At 40.4% G+C, this 15,840-nt stretch overlaps 2 protein-coding genes across 5 annotated transcripts in view; both read left to right on the top strand.

Moving 5' to 3' along the window:
* The first annotated feature begins 2,245 nt into the window (after window positions 1-2,245).
* LOC118891112 (MORF4 family-associated protein 1-like) lies at window positions 2,246-2,826 on the top strand. The gene has a single exon (XM_036844751.1). It carries the CDS (start codon window positions 2,246-2,248, stop codon window positions 2,627-2,629), a length of 384 nt encoding a protein of 127 aa, XP_036700646.1. The 3' UTR covers window positions 2,630-2,826.
* An 11,559-nt stretch (window positions 2,827-14,385) lies between these two features.
* GOLM2 (golgi membrane protein 2) overlaps window positions 14,386-15,840 on the top strand; it is a 105,859-nt gene continuing 104,404 nt past the window's right edge. For 3 of the 4 annotated variants that reach the window (XM_036843814.1, XM_036843811.1, XM_036843810.1), the window contains exon 1: window positions 14,386-15,002. In XM_036843814.1, coding sequence (XP_036699709.1) covers window positions 14,676-15,002 — 327 coding nt within the window. In that variant the 5' untranslated portion in view covers window positions 14,386-14,675. The remainder of the gene's footprint in view (window positions 15,003-15,840) is intronic. The other variant, XM_036843813.1, reaches the window with a different exon arrangement.

The following is a 15,840-nucleotide window of genomic DNA, read 5'->3' as shown; positions in this document are numbered from 1 at the left end:
AATGATCTGAAATTAGTGGTGATGGTTGCAAAACTCTGAAAATACACCAAAATCACTGAATTATACATTTTAAATGGGTGAACTTTATGGTAAGTAAATTGTATCTCAATGAAACTGTTTAAAAAGTTAATAGGTTTCTTTACTATAAAACTTCTCAGGACTTTAATATCTTGATGTAATTTGTGAATCTTCAAGAGGAAGGTTGAGAATGAAGTGCTTACCAAAATGATTTGCCCCATGGACCCATGCTCCCCAACCCCAACTACTTTTTGAGCATTCCCATGGAATTGGTGTTTCTATGTACCCATTAAGAAAACTCTAATCTGGGACATATAAACAATCTTTAAAGAAGTTCTAAGCCAGATGTAAATACTTGTTAATCCTTGGATAATGATTTGAAGGAATAATTCAATGGATTTAGGTGAGATGGGTCAGGTCTTGCTACTTTAGCCAAAGTTATATGTAAATAATACTATAGCTAAGACTTATATTCTACTCTTGATCTTACCCCAAGGGCAGAGAAGCAATAAAACATATATTCTAACAAGCAGTGTTTCAAGTTAGTAAATTCTTAGACTTAATTTGCTCCCATTCAAAAATTACCCCTCAGTGGAAGAGGAAAAGGAAGAAAGGCAGTGGAGAGAGGTCTCCTGCTGCAAGCATGATGGAGAACCGGCCATCAGTCTTGCTCGTATAGATCCTGCTTGGGGAATAAAAGGCAGATGTGAGGAGCACCAGGAATAATGAAACTTTCCAGGTGCTACCTACTATTCCCCTCCTGGACTAAGGGAGCTTTTTGTCTTGTTAACTAAGCTAGCTGACTAAACCAGAAACCTTGTTTCCTTTTCCTGTGGAATTCATTTCTCAAAGCCTCAGTCAGCCATCCCTAATATTTCCTAGAAGTGAAGAACAGCCTGGACAGATGTTTCCTCCAAAACAGCCTCCCAGAGAGTGAAAAAAAAAGAAGAAGAAGAAGAAATAAGGGGGCACAGGGATGACCACACTTTATGAGTTCATTATCAGAAGAAAATTTTAGTACTTTTTCTTATGTATCTCTTACACACTGGCAGGAAGAGGTGAAAGGTATGACATGGTATTCAGTCAAGAAAATTGATTTCATTATGATAGAGGATAAAGCCAGAGGAGTGAAAGTGAGATTCACAGCTTAAAACTGAAGACAACTACATCCCCATACAGCTCTTGCATAGATTTGAGAAAACAGAAAGATCTGAGGTTGTCAGGTGGAGATCTTCAAGGAGGTAGTGAAGCGATGTGCAGTTTTTCTCTACAGCTGAAAAAATTTCTGCAGCTATAAAAATGGCTATAAGTTAATTTACAAAGAAACTTCTGACCATTTCTCCAGGGTTCCCTATTTCAGTGAATGGCCCAGGAGTGATCCAGTTGCCGAAATTAAAAACTGTTTCCCTGACTCTATCATTTCTCACCTGAATTATTGCAACAGTCTCCTAATTGGCCCTCTATATACCGTCTATATACTTGAGGCACAATCACACTTGGCTGGAAAAGTCCTTCTAAATCATAAATCTGATTGCATCATTCTCTCTTAAAACTTTTTCATGGCTTCTTATTACTCTTAGGTAAAAATCCAGATGCCTTAATATGAACTTCTCCATAATCTGGCCCTCACTTATCTCTTCATCTTCATCTCTTGACACTTCTTTTTCTAGTCTCTACACCAGGGGATCCAAAGTGGAGTGAGTGTACAAGACCATCCTTTGGGTGTGGGATGAAAATATTTGAACTTCTACAGATTGAGAAGCAGGAACAGAAGCTGAAGAAATGGCATACATTAAGAGTCTGGAGTGAGCCAAGCCATAACTACGTGCCAGTGGAAGTTTAGAGGAAGCAAACACTCTGAGGAAGAAGGGACTATTAGGGAATTATGGGGAAAAGAAAGATAGAGGCACCAGAAAGAGAAGGTGGTTCCTAGAGCTCTATTCCTGATAGATGCACTTCTGGTTCTACTTCCAATCTATATACATCCTTATAATACACCCTCCTTTTCCTTGAGAAAAGGTTCTTATTTATATTTTTAAAATGTCTTGGAAGAGTGGTATTTGTTCCATGCAACCATAAGAATCTACCTAAAAAACTTGGTGTCCATCTATAGGGATTGGTTAAAGAAAATAAAATATATCTTTCTATGCATTTACCAAAAGTGAATATGTAGGTCCTCTGCTTTGCGCCCGACTTGCATCCTGCGGTTCCGGAACGGCGGGGGAAGATGCGGTCCTTGGACATTGCGGAGCTGGCAGAGCCGGAGGAGGTGGAGGTGATGGAGCCCGAGGAGGACTTTGAGCAGTTCCTGCTCCCGGTCATCAACAAGATGCGCGAGGACATTGCGGCGCTTACCTGCGAGCATGGGAGAGCCTACCTGCAGAACGGGAGCAAGCTGTGGGAGATGGACAGTATGCTCGTCCAGATCAAGACGCAGGTGGAGGCCTCAGAGGAGAGCGCGCTCAACCATCTGCAGAATGTGGACAATGGAGTCGAGGGCAGAGGGACCAAATGGTGCGAGAAGGCAGAGGAGAAGGCCAAGGAGATCGCGAAGATAGCAGAGATGCTGCTGGAGCTGCTCTGGGGGATAGAGAAGAGCGAGTCATCCTGAAGGAGGGTCAGCGGTTTACAGCCAATGGATTCTGGTCAACTGATGGAGATTGGCTGACACTCTGGAGAAGCTGAAACCAGAGAGCCTTTTGTTTTCTCTTTTTTCTCTGTCTACGCTCTGTCCTCACTTACACCACGTTTCTGCTATGGTCTGTGGTTAATGACCTCAATGTGAGTTTTGACTGTTAAATGTTTTTCTTTGGGGAGGTAACTTTTATTTGGAAAATGCTCTCACAAGAATTAGGGCCTAGACTGTAAGCTCTTGGAGCAGTCACATTTGTTCCTGGGCTTTTGTTATTCCTAAATTTTTGAGGTGCTTTGCTCTTTCTTGCGTGACCTGATAGCTCCCTGGAACTTTGGGTCTGTGTGTAACAGATAAGACTCAGAGGTGGAGTTCTCCAGCTCTGAAGGTGCTGAAGGAGCTGCATTATTTCTAGAAGACGACTCCATGAAGCGATTGCTAAAGAAGCTGAAGAAGGGACCAGACTTCAACTGGGAATGTGAATGGGGCTGATCTGGCTAGGACTGATGAATCAGAAGAAGGGCTGCAGGATGGTACTGTATTTGGGGACTTTAATTTCTCTGTGAGATCAAAGGAGGAGAGATGTATTTTGTTCAAATTTTAAGTTTTATGCAGCACACTGATGTAACCTGTCTGGCCATATTGTTTGACAACCTAACTTAGCTGTATGTGACATGGAACCTAGAATAAGAGACAGGATAGATCTTGGTATTCTGTGTAATCGATGTAATACCCTGATGCATTTCAGGGGATTCTGGACATAAAATGAAAGAGATATTTGCAAAGGCCCTTGAGGGTCTGGGGAAGAAAAGCAAGAGCTGTCTGTTTTGGACCCTAAACTGAACCGGGACGAGGTATCTTCAAGATTCATAAGTTGTCTAGCTGTAAGTTCATTTCAGTAGCAGACCTGACAAATATTTAAGGTCAAGACCCTACCGTGTGTTTAAAAAAAAATTTACCATGTTAATGAAAGTATTCATTTGCTTAAAAAGACAAGACCTAAAAAAAAAAAAGTGAATATGTAGTGCTAATTTGATTAATATGGAAAGTTGCTTCCAAGGTATTTTTAAGTGAAAAAGCAGGTCACAAAAATTTTGTTTAATATTTTGTGTGTATACGTATGTAGACAGAAAAAAATCAGGAAAGATCTATACTAAAATGTTAGTAGTGGTTACATTTGGATGGGTGGAATTGTGGGCAATTTTCACTTTTTGTTTTTCCTTTCTGATTATCTGATTTGTTGTTGTTTTGAGCATGCATTAGTTTCAGAAACATGAAGGTAAACTATTAAATTTTTTTCATTTCTATGAAGAGAAAATATTAAATTATTTCCATTCTTTAAAAAAAACAAGAAAAATTTAGACTTTTAGGATTCTCCTTATATGTGGTAGAGTGACTAAGGATGAGCCAACTACATCCAGAGGGAATAAATCTTTTTCATTCATTCATTAAACATATGTGAGACACAGCACTAGATGATGGAAAGATAAATGGGACAAAATTATCATCTTTAAGGATCTCACAGTCTAACAAGATGATAAATATGTAAACTAATAGCTGTAATACAGGTATAATAAGTGTAATATCATGTAAGTTAGGTGTAGCAGGACACAAGGAAGAAATCGTTGGGGAAGAGACATTCAAACAGGATCACAAAAGGCTTAGAGAATGAGAAGGGAGTGCTTTCAAGGGAAGAGAATGAGAAGGGTGTGCGTTCAAGGCACGAAGGCATGAAATAGCACAGGGTACACAGGGCGTCATCTAATCACATATCATTTGACATAAGTTACTTGGCTATGGAAATGAACAGATTTTCTTTAAAATATCAATGATTTTTAATATAGATTTTAAATAACCCTAATAACACCCAGATGTCAAAAGAAAGAACATTGTGTACACTGATATAATGTTAATAAGAAAGTGTTCACAGACATATTTCAAAACATATTAGTATTTCAAAGTTACTATACTACTCTGCTGAAAAATGTGTTCTTTTGCAAACACTGGCTTCTGTTCTGTCTTGGGATGTCATGTGCTACCTCTCCAGGATACTGACAAATCAAAATAGTACCTGGACAGGAAGAGCGAAGTGAGTTCAATCCATCATCATGTTTACTTGATATCGATCAGGGGACTGCACTGCTGAAAACAACACAAACAACATGCTGAAACTAACAGATTCAGTGAAAAATTATGTAGGTTAAAAAAAAAGCTTTTAGCTTCTACTTAAAGCTCAGACAATGGATAAACAAGGATCCCTTAAAGGGCACTATATGACACATGACTAGCTCTCCTCACAGCTGTGTCTTCTGCCTGAACATCAGTGCAAGAGGATTTATTGTGGTGCCATACTAGCATCAGCAGCAAGTACACTGTTTCAGGGAACCAAAATTAACAAATAAAGGTTTGGAAAATTACAGGATGATCACTTGAAATTAGCCCCACATAAAGTTCCACTACATTAAATGGGGCCATATTTAATTGGGTCATTACAGAACAATGTCTAGCAGAGAAAGCCACCAAGAGCTAGAAGATTAGATGAAATGCAGTACAAACAAACAAAAAAATAGGGCAGAAACCTTGGGTTTTCTGCCAAGTCCAGAAAAAAATACATTGCAGCAGACTGTGCAGAGGCATGACCGTCTTTTCATTGGTTACCGAGAATCTAAGTCTGGTTTTTAAAACTTACAAAGGAAATAGAAGTGAAATGTTAAGGAACAAGACCCACTATATTTTGGAAAGGTATGTGAGAAGTAGTGATTAATTAGTAAAAATATTTACTGAATTCCTACTATGTGTCTACTATCTACTGTGCTACCTGCTAAGAAGAGAGAAAATAAAAGTGACACAATGTGTGCTTTTTGGAGTTCATAGCTAACTGGCCAGGCAAGATACACCAATGTGAAAGAGTAGAGTAACAATGTAAGGTTAAATGATTATTGTCAAAGTGATGCAGTTTGTGGACAATTAGTGCATAATTCAGAAGAGAAAGACATGAGCTGAGCTGGAACTTGAAGATCTCAGAGCGAGAGAGAGAGAAGATTTATACTAGATCTTGAAGAAAGCTTGGATTCTAATCCGAGGTTGGTCTTTAACCATTAGAATGATTTTGAGCAAGTCACACTATTTCTCTGGATTTTCATCTTCACTTATAAACTGGAAGTTTTAAATCAGGCAGTCTCTAAAATCTCTTCCTATTCTAAAATTCCATAATTCCAGAACTTTTTTTTAAAAGGTGAAATGGTTAAGAGAGTATTCAGAAAGTGTTTTAGACAAATCCAAAGAAACTGGGAAGAAAGAAGTGAGCAGTCATTGGAGAAGGGGAAGAAAGCCTAATGATGTGAGGTCAAAACAAAATCACAGCCTACTCCATACTATCAGTTAATATGGTCCTTCAGAAAAACACCTACTAAAAGTCTAGTAGGAGGCAGATATGTCACAGAAAAATAAACTGCTATGGTAGAAATCTAAAGAACATCGTGGAGGCACAATAAGATAGTGGTCATTTCTACTTGGGAGCAGCAAGGCATGGGAGGTGTCAAAAGGAGGTGTTTTAAAGGAGGTAGACTGAGTAGTTTCCTTGTTGTGTATTGGTAAAGGAAGAAGAGACTGAAAGATTCAGGAGGACATTTCTGTCTCTGCTGTATGCTCTGCAACTCCTCCTACCTGCAACAATATCTGGTACACAGCAGGCACTCAAATAATATTTAATTAATTAATTAGTCAATTTTAATTAATGCACACTTTATGATATAAAGCCTTGAACAAAGTAGGGTTCCAATAACATAGTGCCACAATAGTGAAGTTTTAAATTTTTCATTTAATTCCAGGCTCTTGGATTAGGAAGAATTAATATTGTTAAAACAGCCATACTGGGACTTCCCTGGTGGTGCAGTGATTAAGAATCCGCCTGCCAATGCAGGGGACACGGGTTCGGGCTCTGGTCCGGGAAGACCCCACATGACGTGGAGCAACTAAGCCCGTGCACCACAACTACTGAGGCTGCACTCTACAGCCCGCAAGCCACAACTACTGAGCCCACATGCCGCAACTACTGAAGCCCGTGTGCCTAGAGCCTGTGCTCTGCAGCAAGAGAAGCCACTGCAATGAGAAGCATGCACACTGCAACGAAGAAGCCCCCACTCTCCACAACTAGAGAAAGCCCGTGTGCAGCAGTGAAGACCCAACGCAGCCAAAAAAAAAAAAAAAAAGCCATACTACCCAAAGCAACCTACAGATTTAATGCAATCCCTATCAAAATACCCATGACATTTTTCACAGAACTGGAACAAACAATCCTAAAATTTATATGGAACTACAAAAGGCCCAGAATTGCCAAAGCAATCCTAAGGAAAAAGAAAGCTGGAGGGATAACCCGTCTAGACTTTAGACTATACTACAAAGCTGCAGTAATCAAAACAGTGTGGTATTGGCACAAAAAACAGATATATGGATCAATGGAACAGAATAGAAGGCCTAGAAATAGAACTATGCACCTATGGTCAATTAATCTATGACAAAGGAGGCAAGAATATACAATGGAGAAAAGACCATCTCTTCAACAAGTGGTGTTGGAAAAGCTGGATAGCTGCATGTAAATCAATTAAATTAGAACACTTCTTCAGACCATATACAAAAATAAACTCAAAATGGTTTAAAGACCAAAATATAAGACATGACACCATAAAACTCCTAGAAGAGAACATAGGCAAAACATTCTCTGATGCAAATCATAGAAATATTTTCTTAGATCAGTCTCCCAGAGCAAATAAATAAATAAATAAAAGCAAAAATAACAAATGGGGCCTATTCAAAATTTAAAGCTTTTGTACAGCAAAGGAAACCATCAACAAAATGAAAAGACAACCTACAGTATTGGAAAAAATATTTGCAAATGATGCAACTGACAAGAGGTTAATATCCAAAATATACAAACGGCTCATACAACTCAATATCGAAAAAACAAACAACGCAATCAAAAAATAGGCAGAAGATCTAAATAGACACTTTTCCAAAGAAGACATACAGGTGGCCAACAGGCACATGAAAAGATGCTCACCTTTGCTAATTATTAGAGAAATACAAATCAAAACCACAATGAGGTATGACCTCACACCAGTCAAAATGGCTATCCTCAAAAAGTCTACAAATAATAAATGCTGGAGAGGGTGTGGGGAAAGAGAACCCTTGTATACTGTTGGTGGGAATGTAAGTTGGTGCAGCCACTATGGAAAATAGTATGAAGTTCCTTAAAAAACTAAAAATAGAGCTACTGTATGATCCAGCAATCCCACCCCTGGATATATATCTGGAAAAAATAAAAACTCTAATTTGAAAAGAAATGCGCACCCCAATGTTCACAGCAGCACTATTTACAATAGCCAAGACATGGAATCAAACCAAGTGCCCATCAACAGATGATTGGCTTAAGAAGATGTGGTATATATATGTGTATGTACACAATGGAATATTACTCAGCCATAAAAAATGAAATATTGCCATTTGCAGCAACATGGATGGACCTAGGGAATATTATACTTAGTGAAGTTGGACAGAGAAAGACAAACACTATATGATATCATTTATATGTGGAATCTAAAAAATAATACAAATGAATCTATATATAAAATAAAGACTTATAGAAAGCAAATTTATGGTTACCAAAGTGGAGAGGAAAGGAGGGACAAATTAGGAGCATGGGATTAATAGATACAAACTACTATACACGAAATAAATAAGCAATAAGGATTTACTGTATAACACAGGGAATTACATTCAATATCTTGTAATAACCTATAATGTAATATAATCTGAAATACATATATTGATATAATTGAATCACTTTGCTGTGTACCTTAAACCAACACAATACTGTAAATCAACTATACTTCAATTAAAAAAAACAAGCATTGCTCACTTCATAATAAACTTTTCAATTAAGTATTTTCTCAATCAACAATTATAGTAATAATATAATTGTGATCACATGGGTATCTGAGATATTTGTAACATTGTTATTAATAATGAAGAAATTAATGAATAAATGGTAGTGAAAAAAGAAAGTTAGGGAAGCGTTCCAATATGGAATAGTCAAACAAAGCATCAGAGACATAAGATAGCCTGAAAAACAGGATATCCTTAGAGCTAGGGCATGAGATATAGGGAAAAAAATAAGGCTGGAAAGGCTGATAGATGCTGGGTTGCAGTCCTACCAAAACCATGGCCCTTTAGTCCCGAAATTACCAATATTTTGACTCTAAGAACTTCTTTTTTAATGTCAGAAACTGTACAGATACTCATGTGACAGTAATTATACTTTCAGTGTCCACTGATTAAGAAAATATATAATGGAAAAGGTTATGAAGTCACTAGTAATTTAAAGTAAGTTTTTATTTTATTCATCACAATAGCATCTCAGAATTTTTTTTAAAAAAGTAGTGAGATTTTATAGAAATTATTTATTCAATATATAGACAAAGGTTAGTGAACATATAGATTCATTCATGCCCCCACCACAAACTGAGAACCACTGTTATAGTAACAGCAGCAGTAGTAGCCACATTTATTGAATACTTGCTAAGTGCCTGTTCTAAGCACTGCACATGTATTAACTCATTTAATTCACACAACAACCATATGAGATAAGCATTATGATTACCCCCCTTTGTGACAGAGTTTGTTTTTGCTTCCTTATACTTTTTCTTCCCTTTTCCTTCACTAAAAGACCTTAATTTTCAAATGAGGACATTGCTGCTGTAAGATATATTTCCTTGCCTCCTTGGTCTCAGGGTGGTGACTGTGTGACTAGCTTCAGAGCAATGAGAAGTGGAAATGTACATTTGGAGAAGTCTTCTTAATAGTTGGAGAAGGGCATACCCTTTCTCCTTCCTGCTTCCTGGACCAAGAATGTCATGTCTGGAAGTGAAGATGAGGTCCATACTGTAGGGATGACAGAGCAGTGAGCTGGAAAGAGCCTGCCATACCAGTCCCGGATGGCCTGCTTCTCAATTTATTTTATGTGAGAAAGGAGAAAACCCTATCTTGTTTATTATTTTTTCCCCTTATATGGAGCCAAACTTTATCCTAACTAACTAACTAACCTAATAGGCCATTTTGGAAATAAGAACACTGAGGTTCTAAGTTTAAGTAGCTGGCTTGATGTTACAAACTTATTAAGAGGTAAAGAGAGGCTTTTAATTCACACATTCTTACTCCAGAGCCCACATTACCCCTTACAGCATACTGCCTCTTGCTATACAACTGTAGGAAATAGGTTTGATGTAGAGAAGTAACTTAACAACTGTGTTTTCTCTTGACTAGTACTGGCTGCCATGGGAAGGGGGCATCCTCTTCACAAGGTAACCCTTTTCAGCTGAGGTAATTCTGAAGGTGGCTGATAGCTGAGTGCTATCTGTTGATAGCACTCCCAGCAGCTGGGGAAAAAAGTCCTTCATTCCTGAAATGGGATCTGAGTGGCACATCATAGCATCCATCTCCATCATACCCCTTCCTGTGACTGTGACTTTTCCCCTTATCTATCCAAAACCTGGTTGATCTGGGGGTATAAAGTTCTGGACCCCTCCAACGCAGGACAGCTCTGAAGGGACATCCCAGCTTCAGAGCTCTTCAGGGAGTTGGCTGAGGCCTTCACTGAGACTTTATAGCAGCCCAACTTCTCCTTCCGCCCATCCTGTTTTCCTCCCTTCCCTTCCCTTCTCTTCTATGGGTGGTGATCCCAGGAACACTCCCTTTAAAAAACCTTCCTATTACTAACTTCCATCTCAGAGTTTGTTTCCTGGGGAATCCAACCTGTGACACCATGTCTTTATTCAGTCACTGACTGTTCTTAATTGGAAGGGAGGTAATACATGCCAAGAAAAAGAAAACTGTGGGAATTCCCTGGTGGTCCATTGGTTAGGATTCAGTGCTTTCACTGCCGGGGCCCCGGGTTCAATCCCTGGTTGGGGAACTAAGATCCCACAAGCCATGACATTATTTGTTTAGTTCTACCCAACACTCTTTCTGTTTCTTGGTATCAGACTGCCCACTGGCAATAGAGGAGTGTCCTATGTTGGGCCAATCATAATCCCCCAACTCCCTGGGCACAGTGATAGGTACAAGTGGCGTGCACACGATCAGGCTTGGACAACCAGAATCTTTCCTTGGTCATTTTTGTACTGACAGCTAGAAAACTGAACTCCTTTGCTTCTCAGATCATGGAACTGGCAGGATGTGTCCCTATGGATGCTGGGGCCACATTTCCCATCTACAAGGAAAAGGGCCATCTGAAGTAGGAGAGAATAAAGCCAAGAAGAGGGTGGAAACAGAAAGACCTCAGTTCCTGGCGCTCTTCCAATAGTACTGTAAATTACCCTAGTATCTATCTATCTATGCACCCACCCACACACACACACACACATATATAATTTTACTTATTTATTGCTTAAACCAGTTTAGGTTGGTTTTTTTTTTTATTTACAATGGAAAAACTTGCCTACGCATCTCTGTATTTTCTATTTCTACAAGCTGCTACCTTCTCTAACCTAGTCCTACTCAATGTCCTAAATATTGAAGAATAAGCTATAAAATAACTACTCCTCTGCTCAAATCCAGGAAGTCAAATTTTTTATGAGTCAACATATATTGAAGACAATATATGCCAAACAGTATTTTGAGCTCAAGAAAATGAGCTCCATATAAAAGCAAAATTCCTATGATTTAACCTCACTTGCCCCTGGGTAATAGATTCTTACGCTTCAATTAAATCTTTTTTTTTTTTTAGAAAGGGTTTTTTGTTTTTTGTTTTTTTTTTTGGCTGTGTTGGGTCTTCGTTGCCGCTCACTGGCTTTCTCTAGTTGCGGTGAGCGGGAGCTACTCTTTGTTGTGGTGCGCAAGCTTCTCATTGCAGTGGCTTCTCTTGCTGCAGAGCACGGGCTCTAGGCACAGGGGCTTCAATAGTTGTGGCAGGCGGGCTCAGTAGTTGTGGCTCACAGGCTCTACAGCGCAGGCTCAGTAGTTGTGATGCACAGCCTTAGTTGCTCCACGGCATGTGGGATCTTCCCGGACAGGGGCTCGAACCCATGTCCTCTACATTGTTAGGTGGATTCTTAACCACTGTGCCACCAGGGACGTCCTCTTTTAAATCTTAAAACATTATTTACCTGTGATTATACTGCCTTTCCAATTATATGAATATATTTATATCCATACTTGATATCATAAAAGATATCCCCCCAAATAGGAACTTTTATAACTAATTTTTAAAATTTTAGAACAGTTTTAGAAATACAGAAAACCTGTAAAAATACTACAGAGTTCCTATATACCCTACATCTAGTCTCCCTCATTACTAACATCCTAGCTTAGCGTGGTACCTTTGTGACAATCAATCAGTAATAAAAACATTATTATTAATTAAAGTCCAAGTTTATTCAAATTTCCTTAGTTTTTACCTAATGTCTTTTTCCCGTTCTAGGATACCACATTATTCTTTTGGCTGTGAAAAATTTTCAGACTTTCCTTGTTTTTGAGGACCTTCATAGTGTGTAGGATTACTGTTCAGGCATTTTGTAGAATGTCCCTCAATTGGGATTTGTCTGATGTTTTCCTCATGATTAGATAGGGTTATGAGTTTTGGGGAGGAAAACCACAGAGTGCTACTTCCATCACATCCTATCAAAGGTACATGCTAACAACATGACTTACCACTGTTGTTGTTAACCTTGATCATCTGATTTAAGGAATTGACTTTTACCTCAATTAGTTTAAAGCCTAATCCAGAACCATCCATAGGAGAGCACTTATACAGTGTCTTCATGATATCTGGATTGGGTTTCTTAGTAGAGGGAAGAACTCGAAGAGGTAACCATCAAAACAGATAAAAAAATTTTCTCCCCGGGGGAAGAGTGGAAAGAGGATTGTTTTTCAAGCTTCAGCCCTGCCACTTACTAGATGTATAACTTTGGGCAAGTTACTTCCACATCTGTAAAATGGAATAATGGTACCAAATAGTTCTTTTAAGCATCTGATGAAACAAGTGTATGTGAATGCGTTTTGTACAATAATATTATACTTCTACATGCTAGAATCCCACATAAAAATGAAAACACTTTTGGAAAGATCATCTGAAACATCTTAAGCAGTTTAACGTCACTTTATAGTTTCAACTGCTGGCTAAGCAAAGCAAAGTCAATATCAATATGAAATTGAGGAAAGGATAGGTGGATACATTATAGACGAGGAATTCCCATTTTTGCCTTGCTCCCTTTTGCCAAGGTCTGCTTGTCCTTTGAGACTGGAGGGGATTTCTTAGATCTTATGAAGCCAGAGCAAAGGGCTCAAGTTTGATGTGGACTAAATATTAATAATTTTGGTGGTTTTTTTCTGTTATTTGTGAGAGAGAAATCATCACTCTTTCAGGGTGCAATAATTCTTCCAGGCTACTCTAGGACTACTAGGCAAGAAACTTTATTTTTGAAATGGACAGGAAACATAGAATAATTATTCAAAGATAACAAGTCTTCTTACTTCAAAATCATACCACTCTGATTTGAATGAAAATACCAAAGTTTTTGCGTTTCGTTGGTTTATGTTCATTCTTGAATCTGAGGTCTGAAAAATAAAGCAACTCCATCTTCTCCTTAGGATAGAGCCAAGTAACTTTTAAAACTTCTACGCGAGAGATGTTAAAAAAAAAACTTTTATGCGAGGACAAATGAAATATGCAGAAAACACAAAAGAGGTGAAGGCTTTTTCTGCATCACTGTAATTAATGCCGAACATATAGCAACAGTTAGCCTGGTATAATGCAAAGAGCAATGATGTTAGAGACCAATGACCCGAATTCAAGCCTAATTCTGTCTCAAACAAGATATGGGACTTTGAGAAAGTTTCTGGTACATCTTTGTGTCTTGGATTCCTCATCTGTAAAACCGTGTTGCTGAGAGGATAATATGAGACTAAATATGCAAAAACAATTTGTAAGGGATCTACTATATCTAACCCAGACCGTGCTTGCTGTCAGTAACAGCATAAGTTATCATTCATTGTGGGCAGCTTCTGGACTTTCTACTTGGAAGCCCAGTTCAAGGCAAAAGCAGCAGTGAGTTTAGGAACAGGGGCTCATACATTCTTAAGTTCTTTCCATTAGTGAAAGCAGTAACCTTGGAAACCAGGCTGGCACCACCTCTTTCAGTCATAAAGCTTAGTTTCTCTTGCTTTCCTCCGTAATGTTTGGGGCACCACAATTTCACGGTCGTTTTCTTTCTGGTTATTGTTTTCTCTCCACATCGTTAGCACAAGCAAGAAAACCTACTGAAGCAAATACAAAATCTTTCTAGTCGCCCCTTCTGCCCGCAGCTCACCTAAGTTTTCCTTACATAGCGGTCGCAACCTCAGATGTCCTCAAAAACAAAAACTCTCACGAGGGCCATGGCATGGTAGGCACTCCCTAGACCGTGGGTCAAGGGGCTTGAGCAGGTAAAAGCCGAAGGGGCTCCGGTTCAGGTATACAAGAGCTAACCCAGACCGCCAAAATCACAACACTCTTCCGTACAGAGATAACCCTCGCGAGATAAGACTGCGAAGAGCGAGAGAAGCCCACTTTCTCGCGAGAAGAGGGGGTGTTGGCGGAAACTAGGAAATGACCCCCTTGGCGACCCAGACCCAGCCAATGGGCGGGGCCAGAGTTAAATCCACCCCCTTCCGCCTCTTTTCCCCGCCCCCTAACCCTGAAGTATTGGACCTGGGGTTCGGGCAGCTGGGTTCTCCTGGTTCCGCCCAGCTGGTGCGGGGTCTAGTTCAGCGCCTGCGGAACGCGCTGTGGCAGGATTTGAGGGGGGGGGCGGGGAGGGGCCTGCGGCTTGCGGCCCCGCCCCCTTCTCCGGCTCGCGGGCGGGCGAATCGGCCCGCCTCCGGCTTCAGCCGGCCCTGGGGCTGCGTCCCCCAGGCAATTCAGCCACCTCGGCCTGAGCGTCTGCCCGCAGCGTCGGCGCCGAGGCACCGGGGTACAGCCCGGTTCGGCCCCATGGTGGGTTTCGGGGCGAACAGGCGGGCCGGCCGCCTGCCCTCCTTCGTGTTGGTGGTCCTGCTGGTGGTGATCGCGGTCCTCGCCTTCAACTACTGGAGCATCTCCTCCCGCCACGTCCTGCTTCAGGAGGAGGTGGCCGAGCTGCAGGGCCAGGTCCAGCGCACCGAGGTGGCTCGCGGGCGCCTGGAGAAGCGCAATTCGGACCTCCTGCTCTTGGTGGACTCGCACAAGAAACAGATTGACCAGAAAGAGGCCGATTACGGCCGGCTCAGCAGCCGGCTGCAGGCCAGGGAGGGCCTGGGGAAAAGATGCGAGGATGACAAGGTAAGGACGAGCCCTCTCCCCTCAACCCCCATAGCTTTTTTCAGCTCCGCGGTGGGGATGTTCGCCCAGCCGTGGCTGCCTTATGCCTTCCAGAATTGCAGCCTCGGAGGCTCCCCTTACCGCTAACAACCCTATTTCTGTCGGACTTTAACCGGTTTAATCACTGCCACATTTTCCAGTCCCTGCCAGATGAAACTGGCTGTTAAGTTTTGGTTCTCAAGAGTGGCCTGTGTGTGGATGCCGCCTCTTCTCCAAGCTCAGCTGCTGAGCTGGCAGTAGTAATCATCTGGCCTATGTGGTCGGCCGCCTTACGTTTACACATACACAAATCTGGAGGCTGCCGGATTTGGTGTGTTAACCGTATCCTTTATTCCGTGCACACTGATTATTATTAATTTATTTATTTAAAGAATGGGGCCTCCTCTAACTCCTCTACTTATGGTGGTCACCATATGTTTTTTAAAGCAGTCTGAGTTTTCTTACATCTCTGTAGGGCTATGTATTAAGCAAAGAGTCGGATATTACTGCCTTTTTTGTGATGAAAATGTTATGATAGATGGGCTCTGGAGCCATATATGAGCCACTTGTGACTTGGACATAGATAATCCAAAATTATGTACTCAGTTTGAATGGTCAGTGAAATAGTCGAAAAGGTAGAGCCTAGAAATAAGTTCTAAGCAACAGAATCTCATGTCATTGTCCTCACTGATCTTGAAAGGAAATAAAAATGAAATTTTGTATGCTTAACTATTAGGGTTGGTGTTGGAAAGCCATACTAAGTTTAAATTTTAAAAGTTTAAAGCTAGACTGTAACTAGACCCGCCGCTGAATAGTCTTT

This window comes from Balaenoptera musculus, chromosome 2 (genome assembly GCF_009873245.2).
Source record: "Balaenoptera musculus isolate JJ_BM4_2016_0621 chromosome 2, mBalMus1.pri.v3, whole genome shotgun sequence".
NCBI classification, from domain to species: Eukaryota; Metazoa; Chordata; class Mammalia; order Artiodactyla; family Balaenopteridae; genus Balaenoptera; species Balaenoptera musculus.
This window is presented reverse-complemented; position numbering and strand designations above follow the sequence as displayed.

Bases quoted from the DNA above. Each gene is read 5' to 3' on its own strand.
- LOC118891112 (XM_036844751.1), top strand. From the start codon at position 2,246: ATGCGGTCCTTGGACATTGCGGAGCTGGCAGAGCCGGAGGAGGTGGAG.